This window comes from Laetiporus sulphureus, assembly GCF_001632365.1.
Source record: "Laetiporus sulphureus 93-53 unplaced genomic scaffold LAESUscaffold_8, whole genome shotgun sequence".
Classification (NCBI taxonomy): domain Eukaryota; kingdom Fungi; phylum Basidiomycota; class Agaricomycetes; order Polyporales; family Laetiporaceae; genus Laetiporus; species Laetiporus sulphureus.
Genome location: NW_024468517.1, coordinates 733,475 through 755,670, shown reverse-complemented (window position 1 = coordinate 755,670; position 22,196 = coordinate 733,475). Strand labels below are relative to the sequence as shown.

General features: G+C 54.3%; 6 protein-coding genes across 6 annotated transcripts; 3 read left to right on the top strand and 3 right to left on the bottom strand.

The window, feature by feature from the left end:
- Positions 1-130: 130 nt before the first annotated feature.
- On the top strand, positions 131-8,687 carry LAESUDRAFT_810945 (pre-mRNA-processing-splicing factor). The gene is made up of 26 exons (XM_040914273.1): positions 131-394; positions 447-1,832; positions 1,885-2,142; positions 2,203-2,363; positions 2,417-2,634; positions 2,690-3,580; positions 3,633-4,534; positions 4,588-4,675; positions 4,729-5,029; positions 5,081-5,229; positions 5,286-5,540; positions 5,594-5,619; positions 5,676-5,804; positions 5,868-5,900; positions 5,956-6,075; positions 6,130-6,400; positions 6,451-6,487; positions 6,539-6,579; positions 6,635-6,945; positions 7,002-7,041; positions 7,095-7,300; positions 7,354-7,517; positions 7,569-7,612; positions 7,669-7,928; positions 7,982-8,503; positions 8,568-8,687. The coding sequence occupies exons 1-26, from the start codon at positions 146-148 to the stop codon at positions 8,622-8,624; spliced, it is 7,119 nt and encodes a 2,372-aa protein (XP_040767079.1). The 5' UTR covers positions 131-145; the 3' UTR covers positions 8,625-8,687.
- A 2,059-nt stretch (positions 8,688-10,746) lies between these two features.
- Positions 10,747-14,681, top strand: LAESUDRAFT_548819 (uncharacterized protein). Its single transcript, XM_040902891.1, has 4 exons — positions 10,747-10,824; positions 10,875-12,026; positions 12,077-14,585; positions 14,643-14,681. Exons 2-3 carry the CDS (start codon positions 10,960-10,962, stop codon positions 14,550-14,552), a joined length of 3,543 nt encoding a protein of 1,180 aa, XP_040767078.1. The 5' UTR covers positions 10,747-10,824; positions 10,875-10,959; the 3' UTR covers positions 14,553-14,585; positions 14,643-14,681.
- A 390-nt stretch (positions 14,682-15,071) lies between these two features.
- LAESUDRAFT_810943 (uncharacterized protein) lies at positions 15,072-17,450 on the bottom strand. Its single transcript, XM_040914272.1, has 7 exons — positions 17,327-17,450; positions 17,215-17,277; positions 16,991-17,159; positions 16,621-16,930; positions 15,466-16,520; positions 15,267-15,371; positions 15,072-15,202 (listed from the first exon to the last, which is right to left on the bottom strand). Exons 2-7 carry the CDS (start codon positions 17,266-17,268, stop codon positions 15,186-15,188), a joined length of 1,710 nt encoding a protein of 569 aa, XP_040767077.1. The 5' UTR covers positions 17,269-17,277; positions 17,327-17,450; the 3' UTR covers positions 15,072-15,185.
- A 111-nt stretch (positions 17,451-17,561) lies between these two features.
- LAESUDRAFT_810942 (uncharacterized protein) lies at positions 17,562-19,336 on the top strand. The gene is made up of 4 exons (XM_040914271.1): positions 17,562-17,648; positions 17,701-18,762; positions 18,827-18,940; positions 18,999-19,336. Exons 1-4 carry the CDS (start codon positions 17,589-17,591, stop codon positions 19,140-19,142), a joined length of 1,380 nt encoding a protein of 459 aa, XP_040767076.1. The 5' UTR covers positions 17,562-17,588; the 3' UTR covers positions 19,143-19,336.
- Positions 19,337-19,529: 193 nt separating this feature from the next.
- LAESUDRAFT_756962 (uncharacterized protein) lies at positions 19,530-19,901 on the bottom strand (the record flags this gene model as incomplete). Its single annotated transcript, XM_040912233.1, has 2 exons — positions 19,530-19,745; positions 19,794-19,901. 2 exons carry the CDS (start codon positions 19,899-19,901, stop codon positions 19,530-19,532), a joined length of 324 nt encoding a protein of 107 aa, XP_040767075.1.
- LAESUDRAFT_675229 (uncharacterized protein) lies at positions 19,868-22,083 on the bottom strand. The gene is made up of 5 exons (XM_040905584.1): positions 21,799-22,083; positions 21,584-21,736; positions 21,046-21,492; positions 20,929-20,983; positions 19,868-20,876 (listed from the first exon to the last, which is right to left on the bottom strand). Exons 1-5 carry the CDS (start codon positions 21,950-21,952, stop codon positions 20,000-20,002), a joined length of 1,686 nt encoding a protein of 561 aa, XP_040767074.1. The 5' UTR covers positions 21,953-22,083; the 3' UTR covers positions 19,868-19,999.
- Between the last annotated feature and the right edge of the window lie 113 nt (positions 22,084-22,196).

The following is a 22,196-nucleotide window of genomic DNA, read 5'->3' as shown; positions in this document are numbered from 1 at the left end:
GGGCTCATGCCCCCGGTGTAATAAAGTACGAACTCCGCTGATACGATTGCTTGCGGAGGTTAAAGGTTCGTACCCAGCTGGCGCTTATTCATGATCAAGACGCGTTGTTGGTAAGCGCACGAGCGCTCCTTGACCGACGACCACCATGAGTTATCCACCAGGAATGCCATTTCCTCCGCCTGGCATGGGCTCACGATTGCCTCCACCACCCCCAGGAATGCCCGGCATGCCTCCTCCACCACCTGGCATGCTGCCACCGCAAGGTTTTAGCAACGCCCAGGGCTCGAGGATGCCTCCTGAAGTGCTAGCGCAAAAGTCGCAAAAATGGATCCAGATGCAGAAAAAGCGCTATGGGGAGAAGCGCAAGGGAGGATTTGTTGATATGGGCAAGCAGGTGCGTGCAGTCAGTATTGCTACAAAAGTAACTCACACTGATTTTGGTCTAGGATCTCCCTCCCGAGCATGTGCGAAAAATCATCAAGGACCACGGCGACATGAGCAATCGCAAGTTCAGAAACGACAAGCGTGTACATTTGGGTGCCCTCAAGTACGTTCCACATGCCGTCATGAAGCTGCTCGAAAACATTCCTTACCCTTGGGAGCAAGTTCGTGAAGTGCCGGTGCTCTACCACATCACCGGTGCGATCACGTTCGTCAACGAGATTCCGCGAGTTATCGAACCAGTATATCACGCGCAGTGGAGCAGTATGTGGCTTGCGATGCGGAGAGAGAAGCGCGACCGTAGGCATTTCAAGCGTATGCGCTTCCCGCCATTCGATGACGAGGAGCCCCCTCTCGACTATGGCGACAATGTCCTGGATGTCGAGCCTCTCGAAGCGATTCAGCTCGAACTTGATGATGAGGAGGATGCCGCCATCTGCGAGTGGTTCTACGATCCGAAGCCCCTTCTTGATACTCCTCACGTCAATGGGCCGTCGTACAGGTATTGGAACCTGACGCTGCCTATTATGGCGAACCTGTACCGCTTAGGGCGGACACTCTTGTCAGACCACACAGATAGCAATTCCAGCTATTTGTTCGACAAGAAGTCGTTCTTCACGGCAAAGGCTTTGAACGTGGCAATCCCTGGTGGTCCAAAGTTTGAGCCGTTGTACCGGGATATGGACACGTTCGACGAAGATTGGAACGAGTTCAATGATATCAACAAGGTCATCATCCGTCAGCAGATTCGGACGGAATACAAGGTCGCCTTCCCTCACCTCTACAACTCGTTACCACGCTCCGTGCACATTTCTCCCTACCACACACCGAAGAACGTATACATCCGTACCGACGATCCCGATCTGCCTGCTTTCTATTTCGACCCTCTGATCAACCCAATCTCTCTTCGCGGGTTTACGCCGAAGAACGCACCATTGGCATCGCACGAGGACGCAATCTTTGGCCCGAACGATGCGGATGACGATGACTTCGAATTACCAGAAGAGATCGAGCCGTTCCTTGAAGATAAGCCACTGGAGAACGACATCACTGCAGATGCTATCGCCCTTTGGTGGGCGCCTGATCCATACAACCGCCGATCCGGACGCATGCGGCGTGCGCAGGATGTGCCACTCGTGAAGAACTGGTATCTTGAGCATTGTCCGCCCAATCAGCCGGTGAAGGTCCGCGTGTCGTATCAGAAGTTACTCAAGTGCTTTGTCCTGAACGAGCTGAAGACACGGCCAGAGAAGGCGATGACAAAGAAAAATCTGTTCAGGCAGTTGAAGGCGACGAAATTCTTCCAGACGACTCGCCTTGATTGGGTCGAGGCTGGTCTTCAGGTCTGCCGGCAAGGTTACAATATGCTGAATCTCCTCATTCACCGCAAGGTGCGTTTTTGCTCTTAGTTAGTTTCTAGGGTGTCTGACGTTCTGTTGGCAGAACTTGAATTATTTGCACTTGGATTACAACATGAATCTCAAGCCGGTGAAGACGTTGACAACCAAGGAGCGTAAGAAGTCGCGATTCGGAAATGCATTCCACCTTTGCCGTGAGATTTTGCGTCTCACCAAGCTGGTCGTCGATGCGCATGTGCAGTTCCGACTCGGAAATGTCGATGCTTTCCAATTGGCCGACGCGCTGCAATACATCTTCGCACACATTGGTGCTCTCACTGGAATGTATCGTTACAAGTACAAGGTTAGTGCCTCGTCTATTCGGTTTCGAGGCTATCATTTACTGAGTGTCCTCTTATTGCAGCTGATGAGACAAGTACGTATGACCAAAGACCTGAAGCACCTCATCTACTACCGCTTCAACACTGGTCCTGTTGGCAAGGGCCCTGGGTGCGGCTTCTGGGCACCTGGCTGGCGCGTCTGGTTATTCTTCATGCGCGGTATTGTGCCTCTGTTGGAGAGATGGTACGTTCACTTCTCCGGAGATCTCTGGAACGCTTGTCTCATTCTGCTGGCAGGCTTGGCAATCTCCTCGCACGTCAATTCGAGGGCCGCAACAGCAAGGGAATCGCAAAGACGGTCACGAAACAGCGTGTAGAGTCGCACTACGACCTCGAGCTCCGTGCCGCCGTAATGCACGATATTCTCGACATGATGCCCGAGTCGATCAAGCAAAACAAGTCGAAGACTATTCTGCAACATCTATCGGAGGCATGGCGCTGCTGGAAAGCCAACAGTACGTTTTTATTGTATGCTCGATCTCCAAATATGTTCTAAATTTTCGCCTTCAGTCCCGTGGAAGGTTCCTGGTATGCCGACCGCGATCGAAAATATCATCCTACGGTACATCAAGAGCAAAGCCGACTGGTGGACGTCCGTTGCCCACTACAACCGTGAGCGCATTCGGCGGGGCGCGACCGTCGATAAGGCTGTCGTGAAGAAGAACCTTGGCCGTTTGACCCGGCTTTACCTGAAAGCGGAACAGGAGCGTCAACACGGCTACCTCAAGGATGGTCCATATGTCAGTGCTGAAGAGGCAGTGGCGATTTACACTGCTACGGTGCACTGGCTGGAGAGCCGAAAGTTCTCGCCCATTCCATTCCCGCCGTTGAACTATAAGCACGACACGAAGCTGCTCGTTCTTGCGCTTGAGAAGCTCAAGGAGGCTTACTCGGTTAAAGGTCGTCTGAACCAGTCGCAGCGTGAGGAGCTGGCCCTCATCGAGCAGGCGTATGACAATCCACACGAGTGTCTGTCTCGTATAAAGCGTCTGCTCTTGACGCAGAGAGCATTCAAAGAGGCTGGTATTGAGTTCTTCGACACCTATGACAAGCTTATCCCTTGTTACGACATCGAGCCGGTGGAGAAGATCACGGATGCCTATCTCGACCAGTTTTTGTTCTTCGAGGCCGACAAACGTGGACTGTTCCCTGCGTGGATCAAGCCTGCAGATACTGAGCCTCCTCCATTGCTCGTCTACAAGTGGTGCCAAGGCATCAACAACTTGACCGACATCTGGGAGACGAGTGAGGGAGAGTGCAACGTGATGATGGAGACCGTGTTATCCAAGGTATACGAGAAGATCGACTTGACTTTGCTTAACCGTCTCTTGCGGCTCATTTTGGATCACAACCTCGCGGACTATATCACAGCCAAGAACAACACAGTCCTGACATACAAGGGTAAGCAGTATGATTCGTTTTGTAGGAAGAATACTGACAAGCGGTCGTTCAGACATGGCACACACTAATGCCTATGGCTTGATCCGTGGCTTGCAGTTCTCTGCTTTCGTCTTCCAGTACTACGGTCTGGTTCTCGACTTGTTGATACTCGGTCTGCAGCGCGCAAGTGAGATGGCTGGTCCTCCCCAGATGCCCAACAACTTCCTGCAATACCGTGACTCCGCCACCGAGACGCGCCATCCGATCCGTCTCTACTCTCGTTACGTCGATAGGCTGCACATTCTCTTCCGTTTCACCGCGGAGGAGTCGCGCGACCTGATTCAACGGTATCTGAGTGCGAACCCTGATCCGACCAACAACAACGTTATTGGCTACAACAACAAGCGTTGCTGGCCGCGAGACTGTCGCATGCGACTCATCAAGCACGACGTAAACTTGGGCCGTGCAGTCTTCTGGAACGTCAAGCAGAGTCTCCCGCGCTCACTTACGACTATCGACTGGGAGGACACTTTCGTCAGTGTGTACTCTAAGGACAATCCGCAGCTACTGTTCTCCATGTGCGGTTTCGAGGTTCGGATCCTCCCCAAGATTAGGACGCTCAGCGGCGAGCAGTTCTCGCTGAAAGATGCAGTCTGGAACTTGACAAACGAGCAGACAAAAGAGCGCACTGCTCAGGCGTTCTTGCGTGTATCTGATGATGGTGTCCAGCAGTTTAACAACAGGATTCGGCAAGTCCTCATGAGTTCCGGTTCGACGACATTCTCCAAGATCGTCAACAAGTGGAACACTGCACTCATCGGTTTGATGACCTACTACCGAGAAGCGGTCATCCACACGAACGAGCTGTTGGATGCTCTTGTGAAGGCGGAGAACAAGATTCAGACTCGTGTCAAGATCGGGTTGAATAGTAAGATGCCGTCTCGTTTCCCGCCGGTCGTATTCTATACACCAAAGGTATGTTCCTCATTTGATGGTGACCATGAAGCCTGATTAATGTTTCGTGCTAGGAACTGGGTGGACTGGGCATGTTGTCCATGGGTCATGTCTTGATTCCTCAAAGTGATCTCCGCTGGTCTAAGCAGACGGACGTTGGAGGTAGGTTTTATTCGCTTTGTCGACTGCATTGCATCGCTGACGCAGTTCGTTAGTGACACACTTCAGGGCGGGTATGTCGCATGAGGAGGATCAACTAATCCCTAATTTGTATCGCTACCTGCAACCGTGGGAGGCGGAGTTCCTGGATTCTGCTCGTGTGTGGTCCGAGTACTCGATGAAGCGCAAGGAGGCGAACGCCCAGAACCGTCGTCTGACACTCGAGGATCTGGAGGATAGTTGGGATCGTGGTATTCCGCGTATCAACACCTTGTTCCAGAAGGACCGTCATACGTTGGCGTACGATCGCGGATGGCGTGTACGAACCGACTGGAAGCAGTACCAGCTCCTGAAGCAGTAAGTACTTTCCACGCTTCCGAACATAAGTTTCCTCATCACTTGTTCCAGCAACCCCTTCTGGTGGACGTCGCAGCGCCATGATGGCAAGCTTTGGCAGCTCAATAACTATCGAGTCGATGTAATTGCTGCACTCGGGGGTGTCGAAGGCATTCTTGAGCACACGTTGTTCAAGGGAACCTACTTCCCCACGTGGGAGGGTGAGTTCATACTCGTCATTATATATTCGGTGCAAAATTTGACATTTTTACCGTAGGTCTCTTCTGGGAGAAGGCGTCCGGTTTCGAGGAGTCCATGCGGTACAAGAAGTTGACGAATGCCCAACGATCTGGTTTGAACCAAATTCCCAACCGTCGTTTCACGCTCTGGTGGAGTCCTACCATCAACCGTGCCAATGTCTACGTCGGTTTCCAAGTCCAGCTTGATCTGACCGGTATCTTCATGCACGGCAAGATCCCGACCTTGAAAATCAGTTTGATCCAGATCTTCCGTGCGCACTTGTGGCAGAAGAGTATGTGCTTTGATGCTTATCCCTAGTGTTCATTTTCTGACTTACCTTTACAGTCCACGAGAGTGTGGTTATGGATCTGGTAAGAGCTCTGCCGATGCTATGGGTTTTGTATAACCAATTCATTTCTTTATTTAGTGTCAAGTATTCGATCAGGAGCTGGAGCCTCTGCAAATTGAGACCGTGCAGAAGGAGACGATTCATCCTCGTAAGAGTTACAAGATGAACTCCTCTTGCGCCGACATCCTCTTATTCTCCGCGTATAAAGTGAGTCATCTCAAGTCACGATTCTTGGAAGTTAATATGTGGATCTAACGATATCTTCTGCAGTGGAACATCTCAAGACCTTCGCTCGTCACAGATGTAAGTCAGCCGTTAGCCGGGTATCGCGAATTTTAACTTATGCAATTCTATGCAGAGCAAGGATGTGCTTGATGGAACGACGTCCAACAAGTACTGGATTGATGTACAATTGCGTTGGGGAGACTTCGATACCCACGATATCGAGCGCTACACGCGTGCTAAGTTCTTGGACTACGTGAGTACATTGTAAGCTCAACTTGACGAAATGTATCTGACTTTTGATCTGTAGATCTCCGATTCCATGAGTATCTACCCGTCACCAACGGGTGTCATGATCGGCATGGATCTGTCGTACAATCTGTGGTCGGCGTATGGTAATTGGTTCCCGGGCATGAAGCCGCTCATCCAACAGGCGATGGCGAAGATCATGAAGGCGAATCCGGCTTGCCACGTGCTACGGGAGCGCATCCGCAAGGGTCTTCAGCTCTACTCTTCAGAGCCGACGGAGCCGTATCTCAACAGTCAGAACTACTCGGAGCTGTTCTCAAATCAAATCATTTGTAAGTACTAGAGCGTCATGTCTCGACTTTGCGCTCATGGATTTTGGCAGGGTTCGTTGACGACACGAATGTGTATCGGGTCACCATGTAAGTGTAGTCAGTGAGATGTCAACTACAGTTTGCTAATCTTTTTCGTAGTCACAAGACATTCGAGGGTAACTTGACAACCAAGCCAATCAGTGAGTCAACCACGTAGCACGCTGGTTGTTGCGTACTGACTGACCTCTATAACAGACGGTGCCATCTTCATCTTCAACCCGCGCTCCGGTCAACTCTTCTTGAAGATCATCCACACCAGTGTCTGGGCAGGCCAGAAGCGACTAGGTCAGCTAGCGAAGTGGAAGACTGCTGAGGAAGTTGCAGCTCTGGTGCGATCGTTGCCGGTTGAAGAACAGCCCAAGCAAGTTATTGTGACCCGTAAGGGCATGTTGGATCCTCTTGAGGTCCATTTGCTCGACTTCCCGAACATTGTCATCAAGGGCAGCGAGTTGCAGCTGCCGTTCCAGGCTTGCATGAAGATGGAGAAGTTTGGAGACCTGATCCTGGTAGGTGCCGCATTCCTGGTACATTTGGCCAGCACGCTGATACTACTTCGCCATAGCGTGCTACTCAACCGCAGATGGTGCTGTTCAATCTATACGGCGAGTTTACAACGGTCGAGTCACAAGATCAGACTAGCTAATATCTGTTTCAGACGACTGGCTCAAGAGCATCTCCAGTTACACAGCGTTCTCCCGTCTCATTCTCCTGCTACGTGGTCTGCACGTGAACAACGAGAAAGCCAAGATCGTCCTCCGGCCAGACAAGAACACTATTACAGAACCGCACTTCGTCTGGCCATCGTTGTCTGACGAAGAATGGATTAAGGTCGAGGTTGCTTTGAAGGATCTAATTCTGGCTGTAAGTCAGGTGCTGTTATGTTGATATGCGGTGTTTCTCACATCCCACTCAAGGACTTCGGCAAGCGCAACAGTGTGAACATCGCATCGCTGACAGCAAGCGAGATCCGAGATATCATCCTCGGTCAGGAGATTGCCGCACCATCCGTGCAGCGCCAGCAGATGGCGGAGTTGGAGAAGAGCTCTGAGGCACAGAGTCAGGTCACTGCCATACAGACGTAAGTGCACTTGATATTTGACCGCCTTCAGTCATTAACTCGTTTTATTAGGCAAACCACCAACATTCATGGTGATGCCATCCAGACTGTGACAAGTAAGCGTACTTCTACCTCAGTACTGTGATCCAGTCTGACGCCAGTGCTCTCACAGCGACAAACTACGAGCAGCAAGTATTCAGTAGCAAGTCCGACTGGCGTGTGCGCGCGATCTCTGCGACGCATTTGCCTCTTCGTCTTCAGCACATCTATGTCTCCAACGACGAGGTCAGGGACGACGCTGGTTCGTACACCTACGTACTTCCGAAGAACATCTTGCGCGCATTTGTCACCTCTGCGGACCTGCGCACGCAAGTTGCGGCCTTCCTGTACGGCGTGTCTCCTCCCGACAACAAGCAAGTCAAGGAGGTAAAGGTTAGTAGCGACCATGCCGGCTGTCGTGCACTCTGCTAACCATCATCGTACAGGCAATCGCTTGGGTTCCTCAGCGAGGAAACAACAACAGCGTGGAGCTACCATCGCAGCTGCCGAAGGACGACTTTTTGCTCAAAGACTTCGAGCCTCTCGGGTGGATCAAGACGCAAGCGCTAGAGATGCCTAATCTTCCGCCGACGGACGTGACGACGCAGGCGAAGCTGATGGCGGAGCACCCTGAATGGGGCTCATCATCTATCTGTCTGACATGCGCGTTCACGCCGGGCTCTGTGTCGCTCTCCGCGCATTCGGTCACGGTCGCCGGGTTCGAATGGGGCAGAAAGAATATGGACACATCTCCCAATCCGGCAGGGTTCAACCCGAACATGTCTGAGCGCGTGCAGCTGCTGCTGTCGGACCGGGTGCTGGGGATGACGCTTGTGCCGGAGGGCAGGGTGTGGAACTATGGGATCGGGCTGACGCAGCTGTGGTCGCCGTCGATGCACTACTCGATGACGTTGGATACCCCGTTGCCGTTCTGGGCGGAAGAGCATCGGCCGGCGGCGTTCCTCTCGGTGAGTGTCCTTTGTGCATGTACATGTGAGATGGAGGTGCTGATGAGACTTGTCCTCGATGCAGTTCGCGAACCTCGAGGCGGGAGAGGACAGTGCTGATGTGGAAAATAGCTTCGCGTGATGTCGTGTGTTTTGTGTCTTGTCGCATTGCTGTGATGTATTAGTGTTGAAGTTACTGCAAGTGTAATTCGTACATGATATCTTCGATATAGTAGGAATGAGGTTCCCCTCGGGGAAAGTTCCTTTCGAGTGAAGACGTTGCCGTTGCCTTCGCCCCTTTAGCAAGACGTGCATTAGGACTTTAGATTAATGAAAGGTCGACACCAAGCATCCGGCGAGGTGTCGCAGGTTGTGGCCCGGTCTTGTGCTCATCCCTCGCACATTGTAAAGAGTCGGCTCGCAGAACGGCCCCCTTTGAACCCTGTTCCTTCGACGACTCGCTTATGCACCCGACCCATTTATTTTCAAAAACGAGTATTATTACAGCATGCAGCTGAACGATGGAGACCTCTCCAGATATTATATGTACACTACACAATCGTAAGAGACCAGGCGTCATCAGCACCCGGAAGGGGGAATGGTCTGAAAACTGCTGTACTCGTCGAAGCGGGTATGATAGAGCCATTTTGACCGTAAGCAGCAGAATTGAACTGCTCGGGCTGTCGATCAACTGCGTATCAAATGGCTGGGTCTGGCCTCGCCGTCCTGCGAGTATACGGCGGGTCGAGTCAAGCAGCAACGTAGGACCAGGTGGCGTCTGGCTTGCAGAAAATGCTTGTTGAGCCTCCATCGCAAGGAGAACGAGTCGGCGCTTGTGCTTCTTTGATCGTGGGCGCCAGGGGGCGCTCGATGAAGGTGGAGGTGTGCAAAACTGGACTGCAGGGGGACCGGAGGTGATCTTGGGTGCCTCAGAGGCCACTGACGAACGCCAAAGGAAAATGAGGTTCGGCCTCAGCGAAAACAAGAAGCGACGGCGGTGCTGGAGACTCGCGTTCGAGCATGGATGGTCACGGCTGCAGGTTTCGGTGCAAGAGCATGAGATGCTGCTTCCGTCGTTGACAGGGCGCGTCTCTCTTGCACAATAACCTCGGAAACCTCGGAGCTTGGCAAAAATGGCGTTGCAAGCGTGTCGACGTGCATGGCGGCGGCGGAACATTGGGCGCCACCATGATCTTGAACCTGGGTTCATGTTCGCGTACGTAAACGCCTAAGCCCACCGGGATCTTGGCGGCACACGCCATCCAAATGTCCGGTGGCGCTCGCCACTGTCACAGTGCCAGGCAAACGGTTCGCCATCGGTATGTGTATGATGAGACCATGTCTCGCTCATTTCTCGTTGTTTGGGAACATCTGTTTTGACGACTTATGGGCGTTGACGGGACGGAATGTTCACGGAAAGATTGATATCCAGAGCACTATGTAGCGGTGTTCAATGTGCCGGTTGAATACTGACCCTATAACAGGATGAAGTCTCCCCTCGAATCCCTCTCGATGGCCACAAAGCATTCTTCACAGCTTCGTCCTTGGCTCTGTTTCACATTTTGTTGCTCTTCACGCGTGTCACCGACTCACGTATAAAGGCGACCTATTGCTTTGGATTGGAACAAATTTTCTTTTCCTCCCCCTCGGATCTGCTCGCCACGGTTCTGTTCGCATCGTTGTCGCCGCCAGCGATGGTTCTACCTTGGTGTCGTGCCAAGGAGCCTGTGGCCGATGCTCCGACGACTACTTCTGCACCCTAGTGAGGAGCGCTAGCGAAACCGCGAATTCAGCCACAAGACGTCACTTGAATTGACTAACCAGGACCAGCTAGACTGATGCTCGCGGGAAGAGGTACGCGAGGGGATCAACTAATTTTTTGAACGCCTGCCTGTTTAGGACAGCGCCGGCGCAAAAGGCTATTCGTTCGTCCTGTAGGCTACAGATGCTGTGCGCACAGCCAACTCTATCAGGAAGAAGGGCAAGGAGGAAATGAAGAAGCAGCTGAGAACTATGGCTGTCACCGGGCATGCGCGCAGCAATGACAACCCCCCGGCGGGTTGCCGGATACTGTTGTCCTGGGGCGGATCCGTGGGTCATAAAGACTGCCGTGTGGATCCTCGCGGGTGCGTTCGAGGGAGGCAGTGTCCGAGGCGCACTCTCCGGTCATGGTCGGGCGATGGAGTGTTGTGCGCGGGTTCCTGGTGAGGCTAATTAAATGGAGGTCACGTGGATATATACTCCCCTGGTTCGCGCTCTCGACGCTCTCTTAGCACCGCGCTGGCCTCGTGTCGCTCCCCTCCCCCTCCGTAGGATGCTCTGAATCAATCGCCCTTTTCCAGGTGAGCGCTGCTCCGCATCAGGCGTCCGTGCGCGCCCATCTTTCCGTCAGACTCTGACGCCCACGCACCCAGATCTGTAATTCCCTCCTCGCCTCTAACAACTACCCAGGTCCTCCTAGCTCTCTACTTGCCCACATGGCCTCTCGCCCCACCTCGTCTGCCGTCTTTACGCGGCCGCTCTTTTTCTCGTCCCTCGATGATGCAGGCCCCTCACGCAGGGCCAGCAAACAGCCAGACCGCGACGACCGCCCATTCTCCCGTTCCTCCCGCCGCTCCTCTCTTCAACCTTCCCGCACCACCGACCCCTTCACCGCACACCCCACCGGCTCTGGCTCCTTTCTCACTTACGACGGCGACTCTTCTCCCATGGTGGTCGGCACGAGCTCTTCGTCGCAACCCCTCTCCTCCTTCCCCAAGCGAGCCCGCAATAGCCTCCTACTCTCCTTTGCGCGGCCAAAAAGCAGCAGAGGTGCAAAGAAAAAGGCAGCGGCGCAGCCGGAACCTAATCCCTTCATGTTCGGCGAGGTCATCGAAATCAGTGCCGAGGCGGAGGCAAGAAAACTCGACGAGGATGCCGAGCGCGAGCGCCTCCGTGATGCCGCCGCGCAGTCCATCGGACTCGACCCCATCCTGCTCGAGTCACACAGTATTAGCGAAGACGATGACGACAACTTCTTCGACGAACAACATGGCCAGGGCTCGTCTGGAGAGCCCCGCACCGCGAATACAACACCCACCCCTCCATTCGCACTTCCGCCTCCGAGGTGTACCCTTGCATCTTTAGAACCATTCATCCAGCTGCGTGCGGACCTTCACAGGCACTACGCTCCACTTTCGCTTCTTAAGCTTACTCTTGCTCGCCAATGGAAGCCGCGCTTTCTCGTGCTTTCCTCATCTACATCCGCTGCTACGCCATCTTCCCCGACGACATCTCTGGCATGCCTGCATTTGTTCAAGAACAATTCACCAGACGAGGGCGAGCTGGAGCGCCTTGAGGTCGGCGCGGACAGCGTCGTCTTCGTGGCCGAGGAAGAAGTCGGTGGGCGCCGCGGCATCGTGCGGATCAAAGGTGCAGGACTGGGAAGCAGGGTTACGGGAACAAGGAAGGATAGCGAAGGAAGAGAGATGGCGCTCCATTTTGCAGACCCGACGAAGGCGCAGGAGCTGATTGCGGTGATTAAGCAGGCCGTATTGAGCCAAAGGTGCGTGAGACATGCTGCTAGCAGAGGACGCCGCTCATCGTGAAGGACAGGTCGCTTCGTGCTGGGCTCGGTGTGATGCCACATTCACCGTCGGGCGGCTCAGAGCCCCGAGGAGATTTGGACGTGATGCTCTCGATGCGAGCACAGGGCATGCTCGTGCCCGGCTCGCCGGCCTCCAGCTCATTTCCCCCTAGTGCGTTTTCGCCCACGTCCAATGGACTGACCTTGGAAACATCGACGTCGTTAGCGAGTTCCACCGGGTCGCAGCGCTCTGCGTCGGGTACGCGCAGCCCTGCGAGCACGGGAGGGGTCGCTGCGCTACGTGGCCTCTTCTCTGGATCGGGCGCGAGTGCACGGCCGCGCTCCCCCTCGTCTGTGTCCACGACAACGGCGGAGTGGGACGTGGACTCGGACAACATGAGCCATTACCAGCATTCCCACTCGCACTCGCTTTCGACGCATTTGGGAGGGCACGGCCACCAGCACGAAGACTCGTTTGGGCGTGTCGGCTCGAGCCTGTTGAGCATGTTTCGCGTGGGTGGCGAACGGCCAATGTCGCCTGCGACGCGTCCACGCACGCCTGCGTCGATCGCCTCCGCCTGTGCCTGTGCCTCTGCATCGGCATCTGTCCCATCTACACCTCGAATTGTGGAGCCGCCTGCACCACCTGCGATCGTGCTTGACCGGAAGATCAAGATTTTGCAAGAGAAAGACCTGGAGATGATTGAGGGGCTGCCGTTCGGCAGCAGTTACGATGCGGGACTGCTGAGGGGACGGAACCATCTGTCGATGCAGGCGATGCGTGGAGCGGGAGCTGAGCCAGCGCTGCAACCTGCGCCGAGAAGACCGAGGGCAAATACCGCAAGCGGGGTGGATGGGCGGGGGAAGTCTGAGAGTGGATTCGGGGCTAATGGGAACATGATGAACGGGAGCAGGTCGACGTACACGCACGCAAACGAGAGCACGGCGGAGAGCTTTGGGCTTGGGGTGAGCAATGGGAATGGACCCGGGACGGGCCTCGGGCTGCGGCAGCCGAACGGGAGCTGGATCTTCGCGGCAAACCCGCCGGCGTCACCGCGCACGGGCAGCTCGTTCGGACAGGCTCAGGACGGAGGGGGCCGGCCGCGCACGAGCTTGTCAAGCATGTCGAGTTATGGGTCGGAGGAGATGGTTGGGAGTGCGAATCCGAAGCGGTGGTCGCGCCAGGGCTCGCAGACCGCGCGGCTGACGCCGCCGCCCGAGGACGCGTCGAGCTCCGCGGTGAGTTTTCGCGCGCAGAGACACCCGTACGCGGCGGAGACGGGCGGTGCGAACTTGAAGGAGGGTCTGAGCCGTTCGCCGTCGAGTCCATATAGCTTCGTGAGTGGCTTGCGTGACTTTTCGAAGCGCGCGTCGGGATCGAGCGCGCGGAGTGTGAGTAGTTGTGGAGGGAGCTTGGGCGGGAGTGGGAGTGCAAGTGGTGGGGGGAGTTTGTTGGTTCATCAGAACACGCATCAGCACCAGCATCGGCCGCGCTCGGCACATCGCGCGTCGATGCCCCCGCCTCAGAGGCCTGCGCCGCTGATTGCGCTGCCGCCTACGCCGGCGGACGAGTCGCCTTCACCAAGTCTGAACTCGATGCTTCCTGATGGTAACAAGACATCGCTGTCGCCTTCCTTGCGCGCGTCGCTGTCGCTTCGATCGCGCAACCATCGACTTTCGCTATCACCGCCGAAGCTGCCGCCGTCCTCGGAGCTTCCACCGCGTCCTGACGAGCCTGCTGCCGGAAATGGCATGAGCGTTGGGACGGTGATGAATCGGAGTAGGCGGAGCGGGAGTATTGGGAGCAGTGGACTCGAGACTATCCCTGCGTCGCCGTCGTCGCCCGCGTCGTCACAGCTCACTCCGCCGTATCCTCCACCGAGCGGGCCTCTCCCGCCCACGCCCGAGACACAGGCGACACAGACGACACAGGCACCTTCGCGGTCCTCGATCAAAAAACGCCTGCGCATGCTCAGCTCGCCAGGGCCGTCTGCTTCGCCGCAGCCGTCGGTCTCCCCGCAATCGCCGCCATCGCCTGCGCCATCCACGATCAACCCGTACGTCGTCTCCATACCTATACCCTCGACGCCCATCGGGGAGCCGATCGTCACGCTCACGAAGGACGCTACGAACCTTCTCTTGAGCTCCGCGCCGACGCCCCCGCTCCCGCTTGCTATTCCTATCCCTCCGGTGCGCAGTAGTGTGATGGCGCCTGAGCTGGAGTCGTGTCCTGACCTTGAAGGCGTGACGTCGCTGTCGCCGCCACCGCGTCGGAGCTCGCGGCGCGTGTCGAAGCAGGAGCAGGAGACTATGGAGATGCCTGAGATGCAGGTGGAGCCGCAGTTGCCGATGTCGTTGTCGTCGCCGACGCTGCGTCCTGCTGGACCGGAAGCGTGTCCGCCGACGCCGCCGTTGTCGACGTCGCTCTCTGCGCAGACGTCTGCTGTGTCTTTGGTAGAGGCGGACCTGCATGTGGATGACAGGTCGGTTTCTGTTTCTTGTTGAGATTTTGGTTCTTGTATCGCGTGCGTGTGTGCAGTACGTGCACGGGTGTTTGGTGCCATGCTCATGCTCACGTTCGATCTTGCGCTTCAGTTTATGTTTTTGTCTCTACGTGTGGATCGGGATCTGCTTATTATTTATCGCGCATTTGTACTGTATCAATGATATTCGCATTTATGGTTACGGTCATGGTCTGTCTTATCTCACATTATTGATAGAAGTACGTCACGACGGAGCTCGACGTTATGGGCGGTTTGGATGTTACAATGTGTGTGTGCGACGTTGGGGGCGTCTGCGGCCTGATTGGGCAACCCGCTTGCCAATTTGAGGTTAGGTGTCACAGTGGCGGCTTGACGCCAAGTATGTGTTATGATTCGTGGGTGGTGCTGACGATTTGCACACATGGAGACGTGTTGATTGGGACCAACATTGCAACGCAGCGCAATCTGTTGCCGAGTGGCTGGCTGATCACGATTGGTCCGGCGTCTTTGGCACTCGAACCATTTGCTGTCCCTCAATTCTCTTGGGTATCAAAGTTCTTGGGTATCGAATTAACTACATGAGTAATATCTGTGAGACTGTTGAATTATGCGATACGACGGTCTATCGCAGGCAGATGTCGGTGCTAAACAGCAGTTAGCCCTCGCTAAACCCTAGTCAGAAATGTACGATTCAGCTGCATTGCAAATGTGGCAGATAATTCGACGCAACACGTACCGTCGGGAACCAGCTGACCGTATACCTCCCCTTCATGCTTATCCCATCCCTCAGGCATCACCCAAGTACGTTTCTTCGCTGTCCTCTCCGGCAGACGAGAACGTACTTTAATTCCACCTCAGCACGTCGCTGCGACACGGTCTTTTGCCTCTTTCGTGGCATCGTCACCTCGGGCCGCTTCCTCTTCTGACCCACCCACCTGATCCCACCGTACTAACTTCTTGCTCTATCGCGAATTGATCCAAGCCGTGTTTTGCACGCTTCTGAGCTCGAGCGAGAGCCAATCCTTTGATCTTCTGAATCAGTTGATATCCCGATGTTGACCCTTCATGTCGCTCGCGGAGCGTCACTTGGAACAACCATATGATAGCTGTGACTACTTCGACGTCCTCCTGGAGCTCGACGAAGAACGAGTCAAAGAGCGGGCTGTTGGGGGATCTCGCAGCGTAGAAGTATTGACAGATTCCTTCGCTGAACGTGTCATGCTGGAAGTCAACCACCCTGATGTCCTTAGCTCGAACAGGAAGAAAGATGTCAAGGAAATCAGACTCCTGGGGCGATGCGGCCATCGAAAACGATACAAGCGCAGCTTCGGTTTTCGATTCGGCAGCTGGCGCATCAGCGGCTGTTTTGCGTTTTGACTTGCGTTTTGACTTGCGCATCGGGACAAGGGGAGGGAGGGCATTGGGAACGTCCTCAGCACCTGACAGGTAGTTATGGGCTATTTTCTCGAAAATGAATCCGCGAAATGACCCGCTCTCGAACGTGCGGCACTTCATCATCATTTGACGTGCCTCTTCGTGCTGAACCTTCTCAAAGTGGACCTTGAGCTTCTCCATGATGTGATTCGACTTGGAGTCGATGCCGAAGTCGTCACTGTAGTTGATGCTATCCTTCGGAGAAACGACGACAGTCACTAGCCAATGGGACAATGTGTCTGGGTTGGTAGTGTTTGTGTGGGGAAGGATATTGAAAATATCCTTAAAGGAGGCATCATTCAATGCCTGGTGAAAAGACGCTGCCATCTCGTTCGGGGTAAAGACCGCCGCATAGATGTCACGTGCAGAGTAGCCATACAGCTCGATGGCATAGTTGAGCGCAGCCAAGATCTTTGCCTTCATGGGCGCCTCCTTCCTACTGATCTGCAGCACGTTAGCCACAGCGTCATCGGCTTGGTGCGAACGATCCTCGCTCCGTTCGAGAGCCTTCTTCGCTTTTGCACGCAGCCTTTTGTACCTTTTCTGAAGCTCGAGCCTGCATTAAACAGTAAAAATAAACGCTGCCTTGACCAGAAGATATGAAATTAGTGTCCCCTGTCACAAGCTCCTCTCGCGTCCACAGAGGTAACCCCCACGTAAATCCCTCCCGCTGCTTGAGCCATTGACGGTACCGGATGCGGTTCGGAGATGCGGCTTGAACGGGGAAGATGGGCAAATCAAGCAGTGCAGAATGGGGTTGGACAGCGCGTTTGTCGGAATCAATAAGGCCCCAGAAGTACCCGTTCTCCGGAGGCCGTGGCAGATAGTCATTGCTCAACTTGCCGCTTGAGATTGTATAGACACAATCATGATAAAACAGGTGGTACCGTTCGTCTTGAGCGAACAGGACGACTTGCTGCTTTTTCAGCAGCCGAATAAGGGCGTACCGCAACCAGGTACTTTTACCTGGCAAGACGCAGTATATTAGTCGCTAGTGCGTCGATAGTGATCACCGTTGTGGTATACCAATTCCTGGTTGCCCAGTAACAAGTATCCCTCGATCAGGATCTTCCAAGTAGAGTTTCCACGCCCGCGCGAACAGGCGCTGATAAGAAGGCAAAACGAGAAAGTCATCTGTCATGGATCCGGGTAGCACAGATTCATCCATAGAGAGAGACAGGACATAAGGTGCATCCTTGTCGTCCACATCGTTGGACTGACTCCTCCAATGGATGTAAAAATTTGCCAACCTGGGTCCGCAATCTCCCACTTTTCCCTACCCCACCACTGCCACTTTTTGGCATCCGTGATGTCTTCAGCCAGCCATCAGTAAATGCAGATGAGCAATCTCAACACACTCACTCTTCATGGCATTCTGTGTTTGTCGTGTACCGGCCGTGGAATGGGGATGACTTTCTTTGATAGGTCGACAGATTCTGTTAGAACACTATCAGCCGCTGATCGACGTTCGAGATATCATTCGCTCACAGTTGGTATCTGCGTCTTGTTAGGCACAGGCGGCGAGGACACTTAGTAAGCACGTCAAGCCACTTTTATGTAAGCGATTACGATCCTCGACGCGTCGCGCGCCACCGCACTGCAACAGTGCTGTTGCGCAGATCCTATGCCAACAATGTCATTTCGCATCAAGATACCCAAACCAAGCTCGGTGGATTCGTCTCAGGTAATTGTTCAGCTTTGTCGTGTGCCCCTCGGTGTTGACTCTGCGTAAATAGGTCGTCGACCGCTCGGGGTCGTCCAAGCCTTCTAAACGTCGTGTAGAGTCGGACGACGAACGACGTTCGGAAGATGACATTGAAGACTACTCTGTGCCACCGAGGTGGAAGAGGCCAAAGACGGTGGAGAATAGCCAGGCAAGCGCAGAAGCTACGGTCAATTCGGACGAGGGAGAGTCAGAGATCGATGTGGAGGGCGACGAAGACGTCGACGTCGACATCGACGACTGCGAGAAGGGGCCGCCTTCTCCTCATGCAGTCATATCCCCTTCCACTTCTCCCTCTTCCTCGCCCCCTCCTCCAGTGAAGCCGCCGAAACGAACACCACAGCCGCCTGCCAAAGTCAAGGCAGTGCGACCGGCCACTTCGTCCTCCAGCAAGTCGAGTAGAAAGGTGAAGCGCACGGTGGTATGGACGGACGACGAAGATGAGGAGCAGGATGATCCGCTGGGTCTGCTCGCGGTGGACCCCGATGATGATGATTTCACTCCGGAGCCTGCGCCGCCCTCGCTGAAGAAGGCCGCTGTTACGACGAAAAGTAAGGGCAGCAAAGTTGGTCAAGCCGCCAAGGGATCACGGGCGAAGCGCAAGGAAGAAGGCAAAGACGTCCATATCCGGGATGAGCGCAAGCTCCCTCCCTCGGCTCTTCGTGGCACATCCAGAGAAAAGTCTTCGGGCCCTCCTATTGGCGCCAAACGATCCCTACCCAAGGAAGAGGCCGTAGAGGTTACGTCCCCTGTCATAACACCGTCTTCATCTGCGCCGGCGGTGGAAAAGCGCGATAAGTCTCCTCCGAAGGTGGAGGAAGCAACGCTGCCGATGTTTAAGAAGCGGAAGCTGCCTACGATCAAGAAGAACAAGCCCAGTGCTGTCCCTACGACGCCAGCATATTCAAAGCTTCCACCGTCGGTGGAAAGCAAGGAGTCCGATGTCACCACCAAGCCCGCGAATCCTAATCCTCTTGGGCTGGCCGGTGGTGCTGCGAGCAAGCTAGCCGCTACCCTCGGCAATGCCGACTTCGACCTCCGAGATGCCAGTGTTTATGCACAGCTATTCACAAAGGTGCGTGCCATCAGTGATAGTTAACGGAGATGAGTCTGAGTGCGTGCTGATGCCTTTGCAATAGCCGGGGGGGTCCACGCCTAATTCAGGCTTGAACCGCAAGGAAAAGGAAGAAGCGCGGAGAAGAGAGCTGAATAAGATGCGCGAGGAAGCTCGTTCCAAACGAGCTGAAGAGGCTGTCAGTGATTTTTCTTCATAATCTTCTAACTGTGTCTTGCTGACAGCCGTACGCGCAGAAACATGCCTTCGATTTACAATCCGCGCACGACAAGATCTTGTGTTTCGAGGAAAAGCTGCGCAGTCGTAAATCCATCTCGGTCTATCCAAACGTACTTGGTGCATACTTTAAGGAGAAAGCGGATAATGTGCGTATGCGTTGAGGCGGACTCTGGTCAATCTATAAGTTGTCTCCTACTTTATGTTGGATCGGATTCAGGCGTTATTTGTGAGTGAAAAGCTCCAGCAGTCTCAGTGCATTGACCCATCCACATGTGCGGTAGACGTAGAAGGGCGTGCATCATCATTTTGCAATCGTGACCTCAAGGGCTAGTGCATTGCCTATACAGCATTTGCGATCTGTTTGAGATGTGTATCGAACTACTCGCGCATATCCCTATCCTGCCTCGCCAATCTCGACTCACCTCCCGCACCGACTGTCATAGACGCTATGTCCCGTGTTAGCGCATCCGCATCTTGGTCATTCGTACGTCGTGGTGGAAGAAGCTCTCCGCCGAGCAGTGTTGCATGCAAGTCTCGGACGGATTCAGCTAGGGGCGAGATTGCAGAAGCGATACAAGGCGGGTTTGTCGTGCATACAATGATGCGATAACGTCGTCAAAAGCCACAAAGAGGGCATGCGAGCGAGCGGGGAGGGCATCAAGGGATGCAAGATAATTAGAAGATGTGGTTATGGCACTGTTGGAGAGGATATCAAGCTGGACGCGCTTGTGTAGGAGAGTTGAGAAGCGAAGTAGAAGAAGGATCTATACCCCACGTTGAGTTGTTAGGACATAGGATCGAATGATCCGTACCTTCTTTGCGCGATCCAGCTCAACTTCAAACATCTTCTTGCCAGACCCTAGTCCGAGCTCATCCCCCTCATCATCACCGAACTCATCCTCACCGCCATCGCCATTCATGTCTACTAAAATATGCATTATAATCTATAATCTACTAATTAACTTGTGTCCTGTTCGTTTTCTGTGTCGGGATCTCACCTTCAGCGGCGGTGAGGGGATTACGCGTCCAACCCCTCCCCCACCTGTTCCTCTTCCATTACGATACCCTTCCACACATTCACGCCGAACCGATGGTTTACACCCTCCAGCGCGGGTACACATGCTAAACCACCGCATCCGCCGGTCAACGGCATTCGCCGCGCATAGAACACCTCGCGCACGCGAGAGTGCAGCAGCGCCATGCTGCACATAACACATGGCTCGTGCGATGCGAAGAGAGTGAGCGACGTGAGCAGATAGTGTGAACCGTTGCGCGATTGAGGCGAGGGAAGCATTGTAGATGAAGAGTCTGCGGAAAGCAAGTCCATAGATGGGCTTGGAACCGGCTCTGTATCGGGACTCGGTGAAGGGGCGTCAGACGACGACGACGCGCGATAGTCCGCCACCGCACGTACGACATTCATCACGGCATGCCTTAATGGATGGCATGCGGACCTCCTCCTATCGTACTCCACAAATTCCCTCCTCATCCGACTTGCCTCCCTCGTCTCCTCGTCATACGGTGCCGGTACATACGCCGCTACAGGAAGCTCGTCCCGCCTTCCTGCCTCCTCTGCCTCCTTTACGACCTTGAGCATCCTCTCACATGCCCATCGTGCCCGCCCACGCGTCCACAGCTCCGGAGCGAGCTTACGCCGAGGCGCGAACATAGTCGGCCAGAAGGTGTTTTTAAGCGAGAGGGAGGTAGACGTGATGGCGGCGAAGCTAGGCACCGGAAGAATGTAGGGTGCAGAAAGCGGGAGATCGGCCGGAAGCGCGGGGCAAGAAGGGGAGAGAGATGTATAGGTCAGCATCAGGGTAGAGATGGCATTGACTTTGCGGATCCGCTTTAGGTGCGAGAGAGAGGGTGTGTCAAGGCCGGAAGCTTTCAGCCATCTGCAGCAGGGACTGAGCGTGAAAATGTGGGTTGTATGACAATAGGACGTACTTTAACATCGTGGTTATATGCCGAGCGTCAGGGATATCCACCACCCAAGCGCGCTCTGAAAAGCGCAATGTCAGAAGCGTACGTAAATTGCGGGGCGTGCATCGAGCGTCGACCTACCGGTATGAACGGCGCTGAGCTCCTCTTCCTCCTCATCGTCCGTCAGTTTTACACGCGTGAACGGCAGTTGCTCCTCAGGAACGACCTCGTCCGGACCTCCTCCTTGAAATTCGCGTATTTGTCTCTCTAAGAGTGACTCGAAGGTCTCCTCCCTCCCATCTACACTCTGCGCATCACTCTTCGCCCAGCTACCGTCCTCAATCTCACTTCTTCTTTCGTTGGCATTCAGCCCTGCCAGCCCTCCCCACCCATCATCTACCTCCTCCTCTTCAACGTCACCAGAACCAGCCCCATCATTCATCACGTCAAACCAGAGCTTGTGACCGTAGAATATGCACAGTTCTTCGCCTGTCTCAATGCGCCGCATCGTCGTGTACCGAATGGACTCTGTCTTGGTGTCGATTATGTAGGAAACATTGGGACTTTGGGAGTGGTTAAAGAGTGATCCTGATTGGATGCATAGGTTTAGCACGATTGATAAATGCGTTATTTCGAGATGTCATGGCCTCAGAAGGGTGAAGCGTAAAAAGAGACGCACCAAGTCCCAACGCCAATGCCATCCGCCCATCTCGCCACCTGAAAGTATATTGATCGAGCACGGTATACTTCCCATGTGCTTCATACTCTTCGGAGGAGAACAGCAGCACCGGGCTGATCTCAACCACCGTATACGCGTCAATTGGGCGGGATGCTGCGATCGGCCCGAGTTCAAGAAAATCGATGTCTGCAGTGATACAGAAAGAATAGACTGACCAAATACACCCCTCCCTTTTCCCTCCGAATAACCGATACGGCACCCGGCACTGTTCAGGTGCTGAGGGACGGGTCGACCATTGACATCGGTCGAGAGGTTTGTTTTCCCACTAGCAGCGTCCATACGAGTGATATCTGCCGATACCGTGGGCATAAAAGTTCACAGCTTCGCCCAATAGAGAATTTCTAATGCGGATGAGGGTGTTGCGGTAAAGAGCAGGTCGCCCAGAAACAGTGCGCATTTAGCGTGTTGATCGTCCAACTTGAGTGTCCGAAGCGCCCGGCTGTTACAGTCAAATTTTCTGAGAAACCGTGACAGTGAAGTGTTTACAGACGACTCAATGCAAAACAGCGAAGTAGTCTTAGTAGATCATGGCTGCAGAGCGAGAAAGCATTAC

Excerpts from the sequence above, each read along its gene's own strand:
- LAESUDRAFT_810943 (XM_040914272.1), bottom strand. The coding sequence starts at position 17,268 with ATGCCAAAAAGTGGCAGTGGTGGGGTAGGGAAAAGTGGGAGATTGCGG. Across the intron at positions 16,521-16,620 it reads AAGCAGCGGGAGGGATTTAC|GCTCGAGCTTCAGAAAAGGT; the intron begins GTGGGGGTTACC and ends TGTTTAATGCAG. Across the intron at positions 15,372-15,465 it reads AGTTAGTACGGTGGGATCAG|TACGTTCTCGTCTGCCGGAG; the intron begins GTGGGTGGGTCA and ends GTGGAATTAAAG.
- LAESUDRAFT_810942 (XM_040914271.1), top strand. The coding sequence starts at position 17,589 with ATGCCAACAATGTCATTTCGCATCAAGATACCCAAACCAAGCTCGGTG. Across the intron at positions 18,763-18,826 it reads ATGCACAGCTATTCACAAAG|CCGGGGGGGTCCACGCCTAA; the intron begins GTGCGTGCCATC and ends CCTTTGCAATAG. Across the intron at positions 18,941-18,998 it reads CCAAACGAGCTGAAGAGGCT|AAACATGCCTTCGATTTACA; the intron begins GTCAGTGATTTT and ends CCGTACGCGCAG.
- LAESUDRAFT_548819 (XM_040902891.1), top strand. The coding sequence starts at position 10,960 with ATGGCCTCTCGCCCCACCTCGTCTGCCGTCTTTACGCGGCCGCTCTTT. Across the intron at positions 12,027-12,076 it reads CAGGCCGTATTGAGCCAAAG|GTCGCTTCGTGCTGGGCTCG; the intron begins GTGCGTGAGACA and ends CGTGAAGGACAG.
- LAESUDRAFT_675229 (XM_040905584.1), bottom strand. The coding sequence starts at position 21,952 with ATGCCCACGGTATCGGCAGATATCACTCGTATGGACGCTGCTAGTGGG. Across the intron at positions 21,737-21,798 it reads AAAAGGGAGGGGTGTATTTG|CATCCCGCCCAATTGACGCG; the intron begins GTCAGTCTATTC and ends GGCCGATCGCAG. Across the intron at positions 20,984-21,045 it reads GCTCAGCGCCGTTCATACCG|AGCGCGCTTGGGTGGTGGAT; the intron begins GTAGGTCGACGC and ends TGCGCTTTTCAG.
- LAESUDRAFT_810945 (XM_040914273.1), top strand. The coding sequence starts at position 146 with ATGAGTTATCCACCAGGAATGCCATTTCCTCCGCCTGGCATGGGCTCA. Across the intron at positions 5,620-5,675 it reads AGAGTGTGGTTATGGATCTG|TGTCAAGTATTCGATCAGGA; the intron begins GTAAGAGCTCTG and ends TTCTTTATTTAG. Across the intron at positions 6,488-6,538 it reads AATGTGTATCGGGTCACCAT|TCACAAGACATTCGAGGGTA; the intron begins GTAAGTGTAGTC and ends TCTTTTTCGTAG.